Source organism: Podarcis pityusensis (genome assembly GCF_964106645.2).
Source record: "Podarcis pityusensis genome assembly, chromosome: 1".
Lineage (NCBI taxonomy): Eukaryota > Metazoa > Chordata > Lepidosauria > Squamata > Lacertidae > Podarcis > Podarcis pityusensis.
In genome coordinates, this window is record NC_138028.1 from 51,861,625 (window position 1) to 51,878,811 (window position 17,187).

General features: G+C 44.7%; 1 protein-coding gene across 5 annotated transcripts in view; it reads left to right on the forward strand.

Annotated features, from left to right (window-relative positions):
* Positions 1-16,795, forward strand: part of CHST1 (carbohydrate sulfotransferase 1) — a 56,068-nt gene extending 39,273 nt beyond the window's left edge. For 3 of the 5 annotated variants that reach the window (XM_081002062.1, XM_081002066.1, XM_081002064.1), the window contains exon 2: positions 14,810-16,795. In XM_081002062.1, the coding sequence (XP_080858188.1) occupies positions 14,854-16,119 (1,266 nt within the window). In that variant the 5' untranslated portion in view covers positions 14,810-14,853 and the 3' untranslated portion in view covers positions 16,120-16,795. Of the gene's footprint in view, positions 1-5,116; positions 5,165-9,254; positions 10,455-14,809 lie in introns of those variants that run through there. The other 2 variants (XM_081002063.1, XM_081002065.1) reach the window with 2 other exon arrangements.
* Positions 16,796-17,187: the final 392 nt, after the last annotated feature.

Consider the following 17,187-nt stretch of genomic DNA (forward strand, 5'->3'; position numbering starts at 1 on the left):
ATATTTTAAGAAGGGCATCAACAAACAAGTGTGCCCAGAAGAGGTGAACAGGATGGAAGCCCAAGCCCTACTAGAAATGGGTGAAAGCACTGGGCATGTTTAGCCCGGAGAAGTGAAGTATAGTGGGAGAATATAGCAGCTTTCAAATATCTAGTCTTATGCAGAATGTAGAGCAGGCATGTTCCTGGTTGCTTCAGAAAGCAGGACTAGTACTAATGGGTGGGAATTGCAAAGAATCAAATTTAGGTATGAGAATAATTTCAAGTATTAAGCATTAGAAGAAACTACCAAAAGGCAAGAACTATTTGCCAGTGGAACACACTGATATGGTAGGTGGTAGGGAAACCAATGTCCACACCATGGAAGAACTTGTGGATCCAGAATTGGCCTCCACAGTCACTTATGGACTCACTGTTCATGGACCGTGTTCATGGAAGACACTCGACTATGAGTCATTGCCGAAGAAGAAGGAGGGCATCCTTCCCTGGAGGTATTTAAGCAGAGGCTGGATAGCTACCAGACTCGGAGGCTTGTAGCTGCATCCTGTGTTGCAGATCTTGCATTGAGCAGTGGGTTGGACTAGATTTCATTCAAGGTCCTTTGCAACTCCATTATTTTATGTCCCTGCTTAACACAGAGCTTTGTATGTGGATCAGCTTGTATTTTCCTAGGAATCAAGTGGCGTTATTTGAGGTCATGGCTGGCCTTGTCCTTACATGGATGGAGATGAGCATCTGCCACAGCTGAACTGAAGTGATCCTTAGCTCACTTTCCTACTGTTAACAGCAGGGGTAGCTAATCTTTTTCAGCCTGAGGGCTGCATTGCCCCACTGCATCCCCTCCGAAGAGCCACATGCCAGTGGTGGATGTCATCAGAAAGTGGTGTGGTCATCCCACAGATTCAGGTACACAAGCAGGCAGATACACACACACACACACACACACACACACACACACTTAGACACATGCAGACAAGTGCCCTGTCCTAGAAACTTATGCTAAAGAGGGTGGTGCAGGGCAGGGGGATGACAAGTCTCCTTCACAGGTCATTCAGATTGCATATTGTGCATCAGGAGATAGAACCCCCATCTGTCAAGGGACTCCCCAAAAAGTGTGTGGGAGTGGCCAGAGCCCCCTTTCACAATAATCCTGCTGACTCTTTGTAGAGCTTCGTGCTCTGCAAGCCTCACTGGGAGAGGTGGAGCAAAGGAGTGTACTCGGAGCCAACAGAGATTTGGGCAATAGACCTACCCTTCCCTCATCACAGTGCTTCTGATTGCCCCCTCCCTATGGCTCCCCCCCTTTTAAACTCCAGTTATGTTAGTTTGCACCCAAAGCTGAGTGAGGTTATGGCTATGCTAACATAAGAGACTCTAGGAACTAGGGTCAGATAGTCACAAATGCAAGTCTTGCCCTGCACAGGTTTCTTTTGGTGACTTCTTTCTAAGTGCATCTTACTCAAATCAGTGTGGCGTTCTTCTCACTAAACATTTAAGAGATTGAAAATCTCTCCTTGTTCACAAATAGCTTTCTATGATTTCCTATGGTTTCCGAGCTACCCATCTGGGCAGATACACATTATCACTGAGCAAAAAAACTATTTGCAATGGTGGTGCAGTCTTATAAAAACTTAATTGCAAACATGACAATGCATTAATTTCCTTTGAAGGTATAACACGATTTTCATTGATGTAGGATGGAAACCTCCCATAGCTGTCAAGAATACTATTATAAAGTTTATGAGAATCCTCCAGTGCTTCAATGTCAGTGAAAAATAAATGCAGGTTTCTGAGAGAGAAGGTCCTTGTCTTCTAACATGGAATCAGGTGAATCTTTATCATCCATGGTTTGCTTTTCTCTGTTAGCACCATTTAATATAACTTGTATTGTGGAATTTCTGTTTTTATTTGAACAAATGTTTTTTCTCTCACCAGTAAGTTCACAACTAGGTTTGAAACAATAGAAGTGGTGTTGTGATCTAGAAATGAAGTCTATCAAATAATGTGTTGCAGGCAGTGGGAAATCAAACATGAAATAAAATTGGGCTGGAGATTTTGTAGTGAGGTTAGAGGGTAAGAGGGATTTAAAGAACAAATTTGATATTGGACTCTACTTCAACAGCAAACTGACCTTCCCTCCCCTTCCTATTAGATTCATGCCTATATCAACATAGGATGGAAAGTTCCAAACCTTTTTGATGATGGCTAGTCAGAAGATAGCCACCAGAGGGCAAGAGACAGTGCTTTAGCAAATATACACATGGAAAGCTGGGGTTGACTGGAAGCCACTGTACTTAGGAGAGGTGACATATTCATTGTTTTATTGTTCTATTTTACACCCCACCCCCCCAACATGGCAAAGAGCAAGAGAACTAAAGCTAGTTTATCTCCTTCCATCTCTTGCACACACCAGAAACCTCCTGGATCGATATTATTTAACTAAGAAGTGCTAGGCTAAATATGCTGTGGGGCTGGGACTTGAGACCCAGCTGTAAAACGAGGGCTTCTGAGTAGAGTATGTACAATACCATGCATCTCAGAATTAACCAGGAGCTGTCATCCATCCATGTCTGCCTAGAAAAGTATGTGAATACTATAAGTGAATGTTGATTGTTTTCAGGGTTTCCCCCCAATGTGGGACTGCTGACTTCTAGGGGAACAGAGAGAAAGAAGATGTTGATAAATAGCAGTTGCACTTCCTTCCTGCTTTAGCATCACACAGAAGTAGTATGAGACAGGCAGTAATGCAGGATAACTGTAGAGTTCTGATGGACAAAGCCTTACATGGTTTGGGACAAGGGTATCTGATGGACCACCTTCTCCCGTATCAGCCTGCTTACTTATTGGGGAAATACATGGAGAACTTCCTGTCAATTCCAAACCATGTTTGGGACAAATGGGAGACCCATCTTGGTTGTGTGAGGAGAATCAGAACTTACAGGGTTAAACAGTTCAACGCTGAGTTCAGTGCGTTGTCGGATTTGTGCAGGGAGTTGGACTTCTACCGGTGCTTGGTCCAAGAGATCTGTGGGGATTGTTACTTGCCCATAACTGTTTGGGGAGACAATCAACCTTGTCTTAGGTTGGCAAAATCTGGACAGTTCAAGTCCAGAACGAAGCATTTGGACATACGTTTCCAGAATGTATGTCAGAGTGTCCAGGCAGGTTGGATACGGCTCAAGTATTGTTCGAGCCGGGAGAACCTAGCTGGTGGGTTTACCAAACCCTTGACCTTCCAGTGACATGGGGAGTTCTGTGAAGGGTTGTGTTTGGGGTGAGTTATACTCACAGTTTCCCTCAGGATGCGAGATGAGAGGGGGTGTGAGGAGAATCAGAACTTACAGGGTTAAACAGTTCTGTGTGACGTCTCACATTCTGAGGCGTGGTTTGGTTCACATACGGGAATCTTTCTTTGTGTGAGTTTCCTTTCGTTTTTGGCTGAGAGGCGAGAAGGATGCCTGCTCTCTCGCCGGGACTGATTTATGATGTTTTTCTTCTCATTAAAAGCTGTTAGAGATTAGCAAGAAGCCTGTGTTCAGTCTGATTTATTATCCACACACAAGGCAACACTTTCTACTGCTGCAGAACTCTGCTAAGAACTCTGCTAAGAGTTCAAGTTTTTCCTATCGGCACAAGCGTCCATCAGCACAGGGGAAGTGTGCCGGGCGCCATCTTATCTCAGCAGGTTGTCGCACCCCGTCGGTGGAGGGTTGCTGTCCTATCGCCAGTGCTGAAGAGTGAATCAACTACCAGTCCAGTCAGCTTCTGCATGTGGAATGGTGGGGGCCCCATCATGACCTCCTGGGCGTCAAAACTTTTTGGGTCAGTCATAATTATATATAAGGCTTCTGGTCTTGTTTTGCTTTTAATTATTCAGCCTTTTATTGTGCTTCACTTCTACATTAAACTGTTTTATTGCTGGTTTGTTTCTTCATCGTTGTATAATATATGGCGTAAGCCACACTGAACTATACAGGAAAGGTGAGTTTCAATATCTTAAATAAATAATTCAGTGAACTGAGGAGTTGGCAGCTGTCTGTCTTGGGAGAAATTGAAGGAGTGTACCTTTGCTGGTGAAGTCAAACTGATGGAAGGTTACAGTGCATGCTGTGGCTGTAGAGATACAAGAGAGACATGTTTTGTTACAGTTGGGGCAGATGAAGGCATCCGGTTGTGCTGATGCAGAATGGCATTTCTTCTGTCTGTGCTCCTCCCAGAGATCATTACTCCTCTGGTCCCTGCCATGGATGCATGACCTGAGTGGGCTATAGTTTAGTGGTAGAACTGTGGCTTTGTATGAAGAGGTTTCAGGTTCAATCTCTGGCATCTCCAGTTAAAGGGATATTGAGTTGCAGGTGAAAGCAGAGGTCTGTGCCCTGGAAAGCTGCTGCCAGTCTGATTTGACAACAGTGGTTAAGATGCACAAGTCTGACCTGGTATAAAACAGCTTATTATGTATCTAGTTGGGCGCAAAAGTGGGTGGTGAAATGAAATGGGCCCTAGAAGTCGACTCTTTCAGGGGGTTAAGATTTGTGAAGGAAAGACGTGTGAAATGTTGATGCTAATTTGGTGGCATAACTTTGAACAGCGATGAAAGATTTTTAGTGAGCAGTTGCAGAAGCATTCCCAGCATTTCTGCCTCCTGGGCATATCTCAGATTAAGAGGTCTATTCATATTTGTCAAATTCCCAACTTTCTAATTCATATTTCCTGAACATGCTTGTATACAGATAATTATAGCATCCAAATACAGCAAGTGTTTGTAACCAAATAGAGCATTTATACTACCCAGGAGCAGAATCCAAAAATTATGGTGATTCAGCCTGCATGCCTCTTGCACTACAGAATTTATATCTGTTTTGGGGAGCAATTGTGAAATAAGGCTCTGCTTCCCCACATGCAAGGACACTAAGCAGCAACATTTACTTGAAGATAAGTGCACAAAGCATTGCAGAACAGTGTCTACCTGACATGAAATGTAAATATCCATGCTATTTGATAACTAGCTTAAACATAAATTGAACAATAACAAATACATGACCCATTGCATTATATTTAGAATGCTTGATCTTAAGCATAAAAAGTTAACTGCTGTTTTGTGTGTTCTCATTAAAAAGCAGGCTTTATGGTCTGTCGGAGGATAATGAGATCATTTTTAAACAATCGTAAGTACAGACTTGAATATGCTTGCCTTGCATTCATATACCCATTTAAACCAGGTTGTTTTAAAGAGGCACTTAGATCTGGGAATGAAATATGATTGAAATAAAGAAACCGGATTATAAAAAAATTGAAACATTGCCTTTTTACTTAGTCTGTTGTTCCAGTTTAATCTCTGCAGAAATGTAGATATTCAGGGCAGAGGCTGTTTGTGTGATCTGTGCACTCTTAATTTTAGGTTTGGGAGTTAATAAGGCGACTGGTTGCACACATGGCTTTGAGATATAGCTTCTGCTGATATGAAGCTTAGTCTTTGGTGCCCAGATTTGCCCAGTAGTTGGCCATCCAAGGTTGGGTTGTTCTGGATTAAACTTGCCATCCTGCTTTGTAGCAGCAACATCTGCTTCTTGTCTTGCAACATCTTATTTATACATTCCTCTAGGAGAAAAATGTCTGATGCTCTAACAGACTTATTGGAGCTGGGATTAAATCCTGATAAATAAAAACACTGGTGGTTGAGGCTAGCCTCTAGGCCCACAAAAGCAGCCCTGCCCTGCCCTGCCCTTATATAACTGGCACAGATGAGACTGACAGCCTCTCTTCCCTTCCCTGCCTTGCCCCCACAACCCCTCCCCAGGAATGCCACAGTCTGCCAACAGCAGCGTCCTCTCTGGGGAGAAATCACCAGGAACTTTGTGCTTTTCTAGCCCCGTCAGGAATTTTAATATGCTAAAGCCACAGGAGCTTTGAGGTTGAACAGGCCCTGCATACTAACACACCCTTAGCCAATCCAGCTTCCTGAAGCTTGCACTGTGTGCAGAGATGTTGTCAACTCCAGAAATCCCCTTGCTGTGTTGTCTGTCAGCTGCTGTTCTTGCTCTCCCATCAGGAGTGGGTGGTGTTGAGCGTTAATGGGCAGCAAGGGGTGAAGGGGAGCCTGTTGAGGAGACATGAAATTTGTGCGTACATGAATTACAGCAATAAAGCAAAATGTTTGGATGTTTAAATTAAGCAATGCTCAGAGCAGCTATTGTGGATCAAAGGCGGAACATGAGCTTTTGGGGAGCGGGTAGAGGGAGGCTTCTGCACAAAGAGCGAGAGCAAAAGTGGAAAACAATTGGCCAAGGACAACATTCTCAGGGACCTGCTTGCAACAGGGCAGTTTGAAAATATTTGGGTAAATTAATCTGGGATTTGCTGTCAGCGTTTCGTGTTCCACAGTCCAGTCCTGTGAGCTTTAGCCGCTGCTATGTAAACAGACATTTCTCACTGCAGCAACCTTTGCTTGGGAAGTGGGGCACAGATGCCCCTCACATCACTAGTTGCTCCGTGTTTTCTCTTAGGGCTGCTTTGTGCATTATGCAGTGGCAAACCTGTTTACCTCCAATCACAGTTGATGGAGTTATGCAGCCGATCTTCCTGGCAGGTGTAAGTGCATAAGACTTCTGTTTGAAAATGTGTTTATTGCATCCATACATTTAAAAACAAACAAACCTAGGGGCTGCACTTCGGCTTGCTTTGCTCACCTGCCATTCTCCCCAGATTAAACTTCTAGAATTTCCCCTTGCCACCCCATGCAACTACTCAGATTGTTGTTCACCTTCCCAACCCCATTTCTGAAGCCTCTTCTCTCTTCTGTTGTACAGTCCATCATTGCATCCCTGTTTTCATCTTTACCCCCATGTCCATGTCTTCCCCTCCATTTGTGCAACCCACTTACACACAAGTCACCCCCATGGTAACCTCCTGCACCTTCTTCCTCCCATGCATTGCAACTACTAAGTACCCTTTTCACCTTCAGCCCATCTGTGAAGCCACCATACCCTCCCATTCTCCCGGCCTTGCTTTTATCTTCACCTTCATCATCATCATTCCCACATCTCCCTTCTTTTTTGCAACCCCCTTTGCACCCCATTTCCCCCTCCCCTTCTTTTTCACAATTTTCCCTTGCACACAGATTTCCCCCATTTCCATTCCTTCTCCTCTCACAGATGTTGGGGAGGGGGCATTACTATTTTGCTAGAGGCCTGCATGGCATGTGGTCCACCAGTACAAACACAGAAGATGGCCTATCATATGTCTGACAGCCTTCTTGTTCTTGTATGCCCAGACAGGTGTGTTGGGTGGTGCATCTCATGTGATACATTCTTGTTTTAATATAGGCCACAAGGTAGTTGGGAGGTTAAGGTAAAAACCATTGTAACCTTGAGCTCTTGAGCTAGGATGAGAAGAATCAAATCAGAAAAATAATATATTCAGGACAGAACCATTTAATTAAACATCTTGAGTACCTCTGCAGTTGTAAACTTAAAATGATATTTCTGCTCAAGTCCTAAAACACAAATGACGATCTACATTATAGAAAAGTTTTACTACATTGGACTCACTGAGGTAATGAAGACTGATCCTAGGGCAGCCTTAGTTTGGACAACTGTAATTCACAACTCTGAAAGAGATAAAAGCCAGGCAATGCTATTCTACCTTTCATAAGATTTATTTTTCTTCATATTAGAGGTTGATCCTCAAAGAAATAGGTTCAATTACAGTATTCCAATATGAGTAGTATTGGAACATCATTCCTCTTCAACTCCTTCATGACCATGTCATTGATACTAGTAGGATGCAGGGTCTGACTCTATGCCTGCAGAAATCAGAGAACAGATTCCCCACTCCATTTTCAACTGCATCTTGTTATGCTCTTTTTTTGTACTTAAGCACATATACTCAAGTAGAAGGTACAGGTAGCTTGCATGAATTGTTACTTTTTTTTGTAAAATACATAGAAGTAAAGACAGCTCTTTTCTCAGCTGCAGCTTCCAGGTATTTAGCAGAGAGAAAACAGTGGTGCCATTCACAACCAGCCCAAGGTATGTGGATTTTGCATTTGGATGTCTTTAAAAGGTAAGGGACCCCTGACCGTTAAGTCCAGTCACGGATGACTCTGGGGTTGTGGCACTCATCTCGCTTTATTGGCCGAGGGAGCCGGTGTACAGCTTCCGGGTCATGTGGCCAGCATGACTAAGCCACTTCTGGCAAACCAGAGCAGCGCACGGAAACGCCGTTTACCTTCCCACCAGAGCAGTACCTATTTATCTACTTGCACTTTGACGTGTTTTCGAACTGCTAGGTGGACAGGAGCAGGGACTGAGCAATGGGAGCTCACCCCATCGCAGGGATTTGAACCGCCAATTTTTCCTGATCGGCAAGCCCTAGGCTCCAGAGTACAATTTTTTTTTTTTTTAAAATGCCCTGCAGCAAATTGTAACTTAAAACAGATTAGTTCTAAAGAGACGAGATGGGGCACTTTGAATGGGGTGGCCCCTTGACCATGCCAGGCCATGCAGTGAAGCACTGACCCTCTTCTCTAGAGGGTGGACTTGAAATGAGTCATGATAATAAATGGAATATGGTGCTGGCTTGGAATATAGAAGTGAGGTGGGTGAAGCATACCTTTGAAGCACTGTGGCTTCAGTCTTGCCCTGCAGGTGATGAAACGAAAAACAGCATAAATGTTTAGCTGCCCCTTCCTTTTGCCTGCGTGTCTGGCCACACAAAAAAGAGAGACCTCCTGCTGGTGCATTAGCTGAGTTCACAGATAATCATGAGAGGGAGGAATAGGTTCAGTTGCATTCCAGCTAGCTTCAGTTTACCTGCTCTACCAGCAAAGAGGAAAAAACAATATTCTGCATGCCTCAGGAAAGCAGCAGTCTGGACGGAGTCCGTCATAAGAAGCTGAAATCATAGTTTATGAAAGAAAGCATGGTTTGCAGAGCCACAGGGGAGCGGCAGGAGCTGCTGGCTGTAGCTGAGTGACTCCCCCTTCTCCATAGCTCCCTGTAACTATGAGGAAGAGTCTGTTATTGCTGATAAATTACTCCACACTGTAGAGGAAATGAAGAGGAAGGTAGCAAGATGGGATGTGTAGGGGCCTGAATTATTAAGACATACAAGGCTTATATGGATAAGAGTGTTTCTATAATGCTAGCATATATATATATATATATATATATATATATATATATATATATATATGTAAATGGTGGCTCCAGGGTAGAACAGTTCCTCCAGGGTAGAACAGGGTAGAACAGTATTCAGTTCTGGGAAGAGCCTCCTCTTATTTGTGTCTTCTGAGAAGAAAGTCACAACAAACAAGGGCTTCCTGGCAACTCCCAGACCGGACCTGCCTGTTTAGCAAGTAGTCTGACTCCCTGGGTCCAAAATGATCACTTTTTTAGCGCCTTGCACCAGAAGCAACAAGCAAGGCAGTGCCACAGAGCTGAGCTCCCAAAACTGACCTCCCAACTGCAGCATCACTGCCATTTGCTGGGGTGTGTGTGTGTGCAGGGGAGCCATGAACCTGGGTCAGTGCAGGTGCATCAATGTGAGTGCGGGTTGAGTGCCAGATGAACTCCATTGGTGCACCCAAGCTTACCGCTCAATTCCATCCTGTTAAGCGGCAGCAACACCATGTCAGGAGACCATCTCTCTGTCACTTCCTCACCTCAGCAACTGCTCGTGCCTTGCAGCAAAGTAACCTCCGACAGGTTCAGAAAACGGCCTCCGGGGAGGAAGTTGCTTCATTACCCAAAAGGCAGGGTTGCTGCTTTCCCAAGAATTAGGGTCCTTAGAGATCATGTTAGTATTCTGAAAATTGATAGACTGCAAGGCAAGATATCCCAGAGGCACTCAGAGGTCTATTAATAGCATCCCAAAGAATGGCATTATTCAATTCATTTGATCTTGAAGCGACTCAAATCACTTGAGTGTGAGAAATTATTGATTGCTGAGGGTTTTTTTCCATCCTGGAGTGATAATGGCAGCATCAATAATGGCTTATTATCCCAGATGGATGAATGGTATGTAAAATAATAATATAATTAATAATAAATAAAATAATTCAGCTGAACAGGATCAGAACAAACTTGGTTAGATGTCCCTCCAGACTTTCATGTTCTAGAAGTGCTACAAAAGTTGTTTAACTTAATTTTAGTTCTGATAACTTCTCAATAGGGCTAGAATATTTCTCATATTTCATAAATAAGCTTCTTTGGGGTTCATTGTTTCTCTTTCTGTGTTGGTTAGATGGCTAAGAAATTGCATTTGTTTTGGTAATCAGGCCTTGGATAATTCCAGACAACATACCACTAATTCCTTGAGAGGTTACAGCTTGCTGTTGGACTGAGTCCATGTATGTGTGGCTGTGACTGGGAAATCTGTGCGCACATTCATTATGTATCATATCATCTGCACACCTGCCTCTTCTGATGCAGCCTTTGGTTGACACGTCGTCCAAAGGTTTGTTTCTAGCAAATGAGAGGGTATAATCTCTTAAGATAAACTGCTTGCATACATCCCAGAGCTAAAGACTTCTCCACCCCAGAAATGTCAGAGAAAGGAAAAGCTGAACCTACTCTAAATTGCTATTCCTGGGGGTTCTGTGGTAAAACAGGCATGCAGGCAGACAGACAACCTGACAACCCTGTGGCACCCCACTAGTCACTCTTCTCCAGGATGAAGAGGAACCATTGATGAGCACCCTTTGGGTTCGGTCAGTCAGCCAGTTACAAATCCACTGAGTGGTAGCATAGTCAAGACCGCATTTTACCAGCTTCTTTACAAGAATATCATGGGGCACCTTGTCAAATGCCTTGCTGAAATCAAGGTAGGCTACATCCACTGCGTTCCCTTCATCTACCAGGCTTGTGATTCTGTCAAAAAACGAGATCAGGTTAGTCTGACATGACTTATTTTTCAGAAATCCATGCTGACTATTGGTGATCACAGCATTCCTTTCTAGGTGCTCACAGACTGTTTGCTTAATGATCTGCTCCAGAATCTTCCCTGGTATTGATGTCAGACTGACTGGGCGGTAATTATTTGGGTCCTCTCTTTTCCCCTTTTTGAAAATAGGGACAACATTTGCCCTCCTCCAGTCTGCCGGGACTTCGCCTGTTCTCCAGGAATTCTCAAAGATGACTGCCAGTGGCTCTGAGATCACATCTGCCAGTTCTTTTAATACTCTTGGATGCAGTTCATCTGGCCCTGGAGACTTGAATACATCTAAACTAGCCAAGTATTCTTGTACTATCTCCTTAGTTATTCTGGGCTGTGTTTCCTTTGCTGAATCATTTGCTTCAAATTCTTCAGGTCGGGCATTGTTTTCTTTATCGGAGAAGACTGAGGCAAAGAAGGCATTGAGGAGTTCAGCCCTTTCTGTGTCCCCTGTTTGCATTTCACCATCTTCTCCTCTGAGTGACCCCACTGTTTCTTTGTTCTTCCTTTTGCTACGAACATACCCATAAAAGCCTTTTTTGTTGCTTTTAACCTCTCTAGCAAGCCTGAGTTCATTCTGTGCTTTAGCTTTTCTGACTTTGTGTCTACACGTGCTGGCTATTTGTTTGAATTCCTCTTTGGTGGTTTCCCCCCTTTTTTGTACACATCCTTTTTTAATCTTAACTCAGTTAAAAGTTCTTTAGATAGCCACCCTGGCTTCTTTAGGCACCTTCCATGTTTCCGTCTCATTGGTATTGCCTGAAGTTGTGCTTTTACTATCTCCCTCTTAACAAACTCCCAGCCATCATGAACTCCCTTTCCTTTTAGTATTACTGTCCATGGGATCTCACCCAGCACTTCCCTAAGTTTTATGAAGTCGGCTTTCTTAAAGTCAAGAAATTGAGTCCTAGTATGTTTGGCTGCTCCTTTCCGCTTTATAGTACACTTCAGAAGAGCATGATCACTCGCGCCTAATGATCCTTCCACTTCTACCCCACTAACCAGGTCATCAACATTGGTTAGGACCAGATCTAAAATGGCTGTTCCTCTTGTTGCTTCTCCCACTTTCTGGACAATGAAGTTGTCTGCAAGGCCAGTGAGGAATCTGTTTGACCTTATGCTCTTGGCTGAGTTTGACATCCAACAAATATCCGGGTAATTGAAGTCCCCCATTACTACTATCTCCCTTCCTTTTGCATGCTTGGCCATCTGTTCCAGGAAGGCATCATCTATGTCCTCCGTTTGGCTTGGGGATCTATAGTAAACTCCCACAATGAGGTCACTGTTATTCTTCTCTCCCTTGATTTTGACCGAAATGCTCTCACTTTGGCTTTGAGGTTCTAAATCTTGGATCTCTTCACAGGTGTACACATCCCTGACATATAACGCCACTCCTCCTCCTTTCTTGTCTGGTCTGTTTCTCTGAAATAGATTGTATCCCTCCATTATTACATTCCAATCGTGGGACTTATCCCACCAGGTTTCAGTGATGCCTATTATGTCATATTTAGTTTGCTGTACCAAGAGCTCAAGCTCATCTTGTTTATTTCCCATGCTTTGCGCATTAGTGTACAGACATTGAAGTCCATTAATCATTCCCCCGTGTCTCTTATTTAAGGATTTTTTCCTCCCACCACTAGGTCTGCGTGCTGTTTGCTCCATTTGGTCTATGACATTTGGATGATCATCTTCATCAATTGATAGACTCCTACCTTCAGGAGCACTGTCTCCCTCCCCCACATTAGTCAGTTTAAAGCCCTCCTGGTGAGGTTTCTGAGATTTTTGGCAAAAACATTCCTCCCAACCGTTGTGAGGTGCAGCCCATCGCTTGCCAGAAGTCCATCTTCAAGAAACTGCAGTCCGTGATCTAAGAATCCAAACCGTTCCTGTTTACACCATTTGCGAAGCCAGCTGTTCACTTCCACTATTTTTCCCTCTCTCCCTGGGCCACGTCGTTCAACTGGGAGGACAGATGAGATGACAATTTGTGCATTTAATTGCTTCAATTTCCTGCCCAGAGCCTCGTAGTCTCTTTTGATCTTCTGGAGGCTATTGCTTGCAGTGTCATTGGTTCCCACATGAACCAAGAGGAAGGGGTATTTGTCAGTGGGTTTTATGATTCCTTGCAGTCGTTCAGTTACATCTTGGATCTTAGCCCCGGGGAGACAGCACACTTCCCGAGACATCATGTCAGGCCCACAGATCACTGCTTTTGTTCCCCTCAGTAGGGAATCCCCTATCACCACTACACGCCTCCTCTTAGGTCTGGTCGGGGTTCTTCCGTGAGCTATCCGTTCCAAGGTCACCTGCACATTCCCTGAGGACTGACTTTGCTGCTCATCTTCATATACCTGATCGACTGTAATGAGGGAGAGATCCTTAAATGGAGTCTGCTCTTCGTTTTCCATGCTAGGGGAGAGGACCTCAAAGCGATTGTGTATTTCTAAACAATCAGAGCGAACCCTGGGCCTCCTACTTCTTTGAGTCACGTTTCTCCATATATCTGGCTCCTGTGTTGGTGAACTAGCCTCCTTCTCAGGGGAGTCCCCTGTCTCCTCCTTGGTGGAGAGGGTGTGCTCTGTTGCTTCCAAGAAGAGCTCCAGCTCTCTAATTCTTTGGAGCGTAGCTACACGTTCCTCCAGTTGCTGGACTTTGTCTTCTAAGAGGGCAATCAACATGCAATTGCTGCAGGTAAAGCTGCCTGCAACCTTTGGCAAGATGGCAAACATTGCGCAGGAACCGCAGGCGACTGCAGCTGTTCCCTCCCCCTCCATCTTGAGAACGTATCGTTGGGGGTGGCTACAGCGGTCCTCCATCATAAAAAGTGTGAAGACAGGACAAATAACTCCCCCCCAAAAAAACCTAGGTCTCCCCCAACAAACGTTTGAGACAGCTCCCCTGAATCTAAAAGATGGATCAAACTGCACAGGGAGAGCAGCTAATCAGCCACAAAGAAACACATACACAAGAAAACCCCTTTTCTCCTTCTTCAGCTGCTGCCCTGCAAGCTCTGATAAGCTTCTCCTATAGCTAATCACCTGCCTCAACAGAAACCCTGCCCCCTCTGACCTTTGCACAGGGAGAGCAGCTAATCAGCCACAAAGAAACACACACACAAGAAAACCCTTTTTCTCCTTCTTCAGCTGCTGCCCTGCAAGCTCTGATAAGCTCCTCCCACAGCTAATCACCTGCCTCAACAGAAACCCTGCCCCCTCTGACCTTTGCACAGGGAGAGCAGCTAATCAGCCACAAAGCAACACACACACAAGAAAACCCTTTTTCTCCTTCTTCAGCTGCTGCCCTGCAAGCTCCATAGTCCTATGCACTTTCTTTTTCTCTATGCATGTCTGTGTGTGTGTGTGTGTGTGTGTTGTGTTTCTGTTTAACCTTCAAAGAAGCTCAGAATTGTTGATACTGGGGTGATGAGGCTGGCACATTTTACCTTTAGCTGTCTGAGGTAGGTCAATCTAAGAGATGCTGAACTGACCCTGGGGTCTCCTGGTTTACTTTATTAGTGATTTACTTTATGGGTAACCTAGTGATTTGAACTTGGGTCTTTTAGGTCTAACTGGCTTCTGGCAATGAGGCACTTACTTTGCTCATCATGAAGTACTCCCCCCCCCCTTTCCTCACCTATCCTAAGCATAGGTAAAAGCAAAGCTAAACAAATGCAATTCCACAAAGCCCCAGACTTGGCTGTTAGAACTGACTAGAAATAGATTAAGTTCATAATTTGCAGGTTTTGATATCCTTGCTTAATTTATTCTCAAGAGGTTGTAGGGTACCATGTTGTCCACCCACAAATTCAGATTTCACGGGCACATGAATTTATCTGTGGGGGTCTCGTATTCAACCCGGCTGACTCTCTTGTGTTGCAGATACTAAAGTGACCTGTGAAGAATCTCCATGAAGGTGACCAGCCATGCAATGTTCTTGGAAGGCTGTCCTCCTACTTGCTTTGGCCTCCATTGCTATCCAGTACACAGCCATCCGCACCTTCACGACCAAGTCCTTCCACAGCTGCCCTGTGCCTCCCAACCCAATGAACTGTAGCCTGAACCAGGAGATTGAATCGGCCGACCGGCTGTGTGATGAAAACCCCACCGTCGCTTACAACACCTCCAAGAAGACACATGTTCTGATCTTGGCCACCACCAGAAGTGGATCCTCTTTCGTCGGGCAGCTCTTCAACCAGCACTTTGATGTCTTCTATTTGTTTGAGCCCCTTTATCACGTCCAGTACACCTTGATCCCGAAGCTGACGCAGACGAAGGGCTCCACGGACCGGCGGATCATGCTGGGTGCTGGCCGAGATTTGCTGAGAAGCCTCTACGACTGTGACCTTTACTTCCTGGAAAATTACATCAAGCCCCAGCCCGTGAACCACACGACGGACAGGCTCTTCCGGAGGGGGGCTAGCAAAGCTCTGTGCTCCCCACCAGTTTGTGAGACACTGGCGGCATCCGCCGACATACCTCTGGAAGAAGGTGACTGTGTGAAGAAGTGTGGCACTTTGAACCTGACCCTGGCCACTGAATCTTGTAAGGATCACGGGCATGTTGCTATCAAAACAGTGCGGGTGCCAGAGGTCAATGACCTCCGAGCCTTGGTGGAGGACCCCAGGCTCAATTTGAAAATCATACAATTGGTGAGGGACCCCAGGGGCATCCTGGCTTCCAGGAGTGAGACATTCCGAGACACTTACAGACTTTGGCGGATCTGGGATGGCACAGGCAGGAAGCCCTACAACTTGGACGTGACCCAGCTCACCACCGTCTGTGAGGACTTTTTGAACTCTGTTTCCACCGGGCTGAACCGGCCGCCTTGGCTCAAGGGAAAATACATGCTGGTGAGGTATGAAGACCTGGCCAGGAATCCCTTAAAAAAGACCGAGGAGATGTATGAATTCCTTGGCATTCCCATGGACAGCAATGTGGAACGATGGATACAGAACAACACAAGGGGAGATCGGTCCGCAGCGAAACACAAGTACGGGACTGTCCGGAACTCGGCGGCGACTGCAGAGAAGTGGCGGTTCCGCCTCTCGTTCGAAATTGTGGCGTTCACGCAGAACGCGTGCCAGCAAGTGCTGGTACAACTGGGCTACAAACTGGTGTCCTCTGAGGAGGAATTGAAGAACCTCTCCATCAGCCTGGTGGAGGAGAGGGACTTCCTGCCCTTCTGGTAATGCAGACATTAGGGACTCGTGTTTTAATGCTCATACGAGCCATTTCTAACTATTGCCTTATTTTCCTTCTTCCCCTCCTACTCTCTGAAATTTGCACTAATTCTTTGAATGGAAGTCTCCAAAAGAGTTAACATGAAGAAGGTGCCCCCGCTCTCAGACCATAGTATGGATTATGAGTATTGGGTCTCTTAAGAACAAGAGCTAAAAACACAAACTGCGGATGGGTAGCAATGTTTACAAATCACACACACGTAACAATGTATAAAAGGGAAAAAAAGTAACCCTCAGGCTTTCCACACCGAAGGGCACCTGAGGAATTATACTTTTGCACTGTTTACTTTTACAATGTAAGAGATAACTATAACTATATATATATAAATATATATATATGTCTAATTTATGAATAGTGTTGTCATCTCCCACCTAACTCCTCCTGATTATGAGCAGGTTTTACTGTTAGCTGAATGTGGAAAAGTCTCCTTGTTTTAAATCTTGTTTTGATATGTCTGAGTCATGTTATCAGGCTGGTCGCTGATCCATGGTTTGTTGAGTAACACCTATGACATTTATTTGTGCCAAAAAAGGAAAGGAAGGAAGTGGTTTGCTGAACATCAACAACAATACCTTAATGCTTTATCTCTGTGTTTTCTGCAAATAAAGAATACAATAAAATCAATTGTTCCTGGAGGGACAAATTCACCAGGCCAGGCTCAATGAATTGTCAGACCATTTAACTCTCCTCAAGACCAAGTGTAATGGTGGGGGTGGAAGGGGAAGGATGTGTGCGACTATTAGACCTTTAAAGATCCAAAGATTGATAGCAGAGTACATCATAGGCAGACAGGCTGATTATCTGATTGTTAAGTGATGAGGTGGAGAAATAATGGCAGTTCCATGAGCCGTATGCATTTTAACCTCCTGCCTTTTTAATGTGTAGTAAATTGGAACTAGTTACCTTGATATAACAAGAAGAAGAAGAAGAAGAGTTTGGATTTGATATCCCGCCTTTCACTCCCCTTCAGGAGTCTCAAAGCGGCTAACATTCTCCTTTCCCTCCCTCCCCCACAA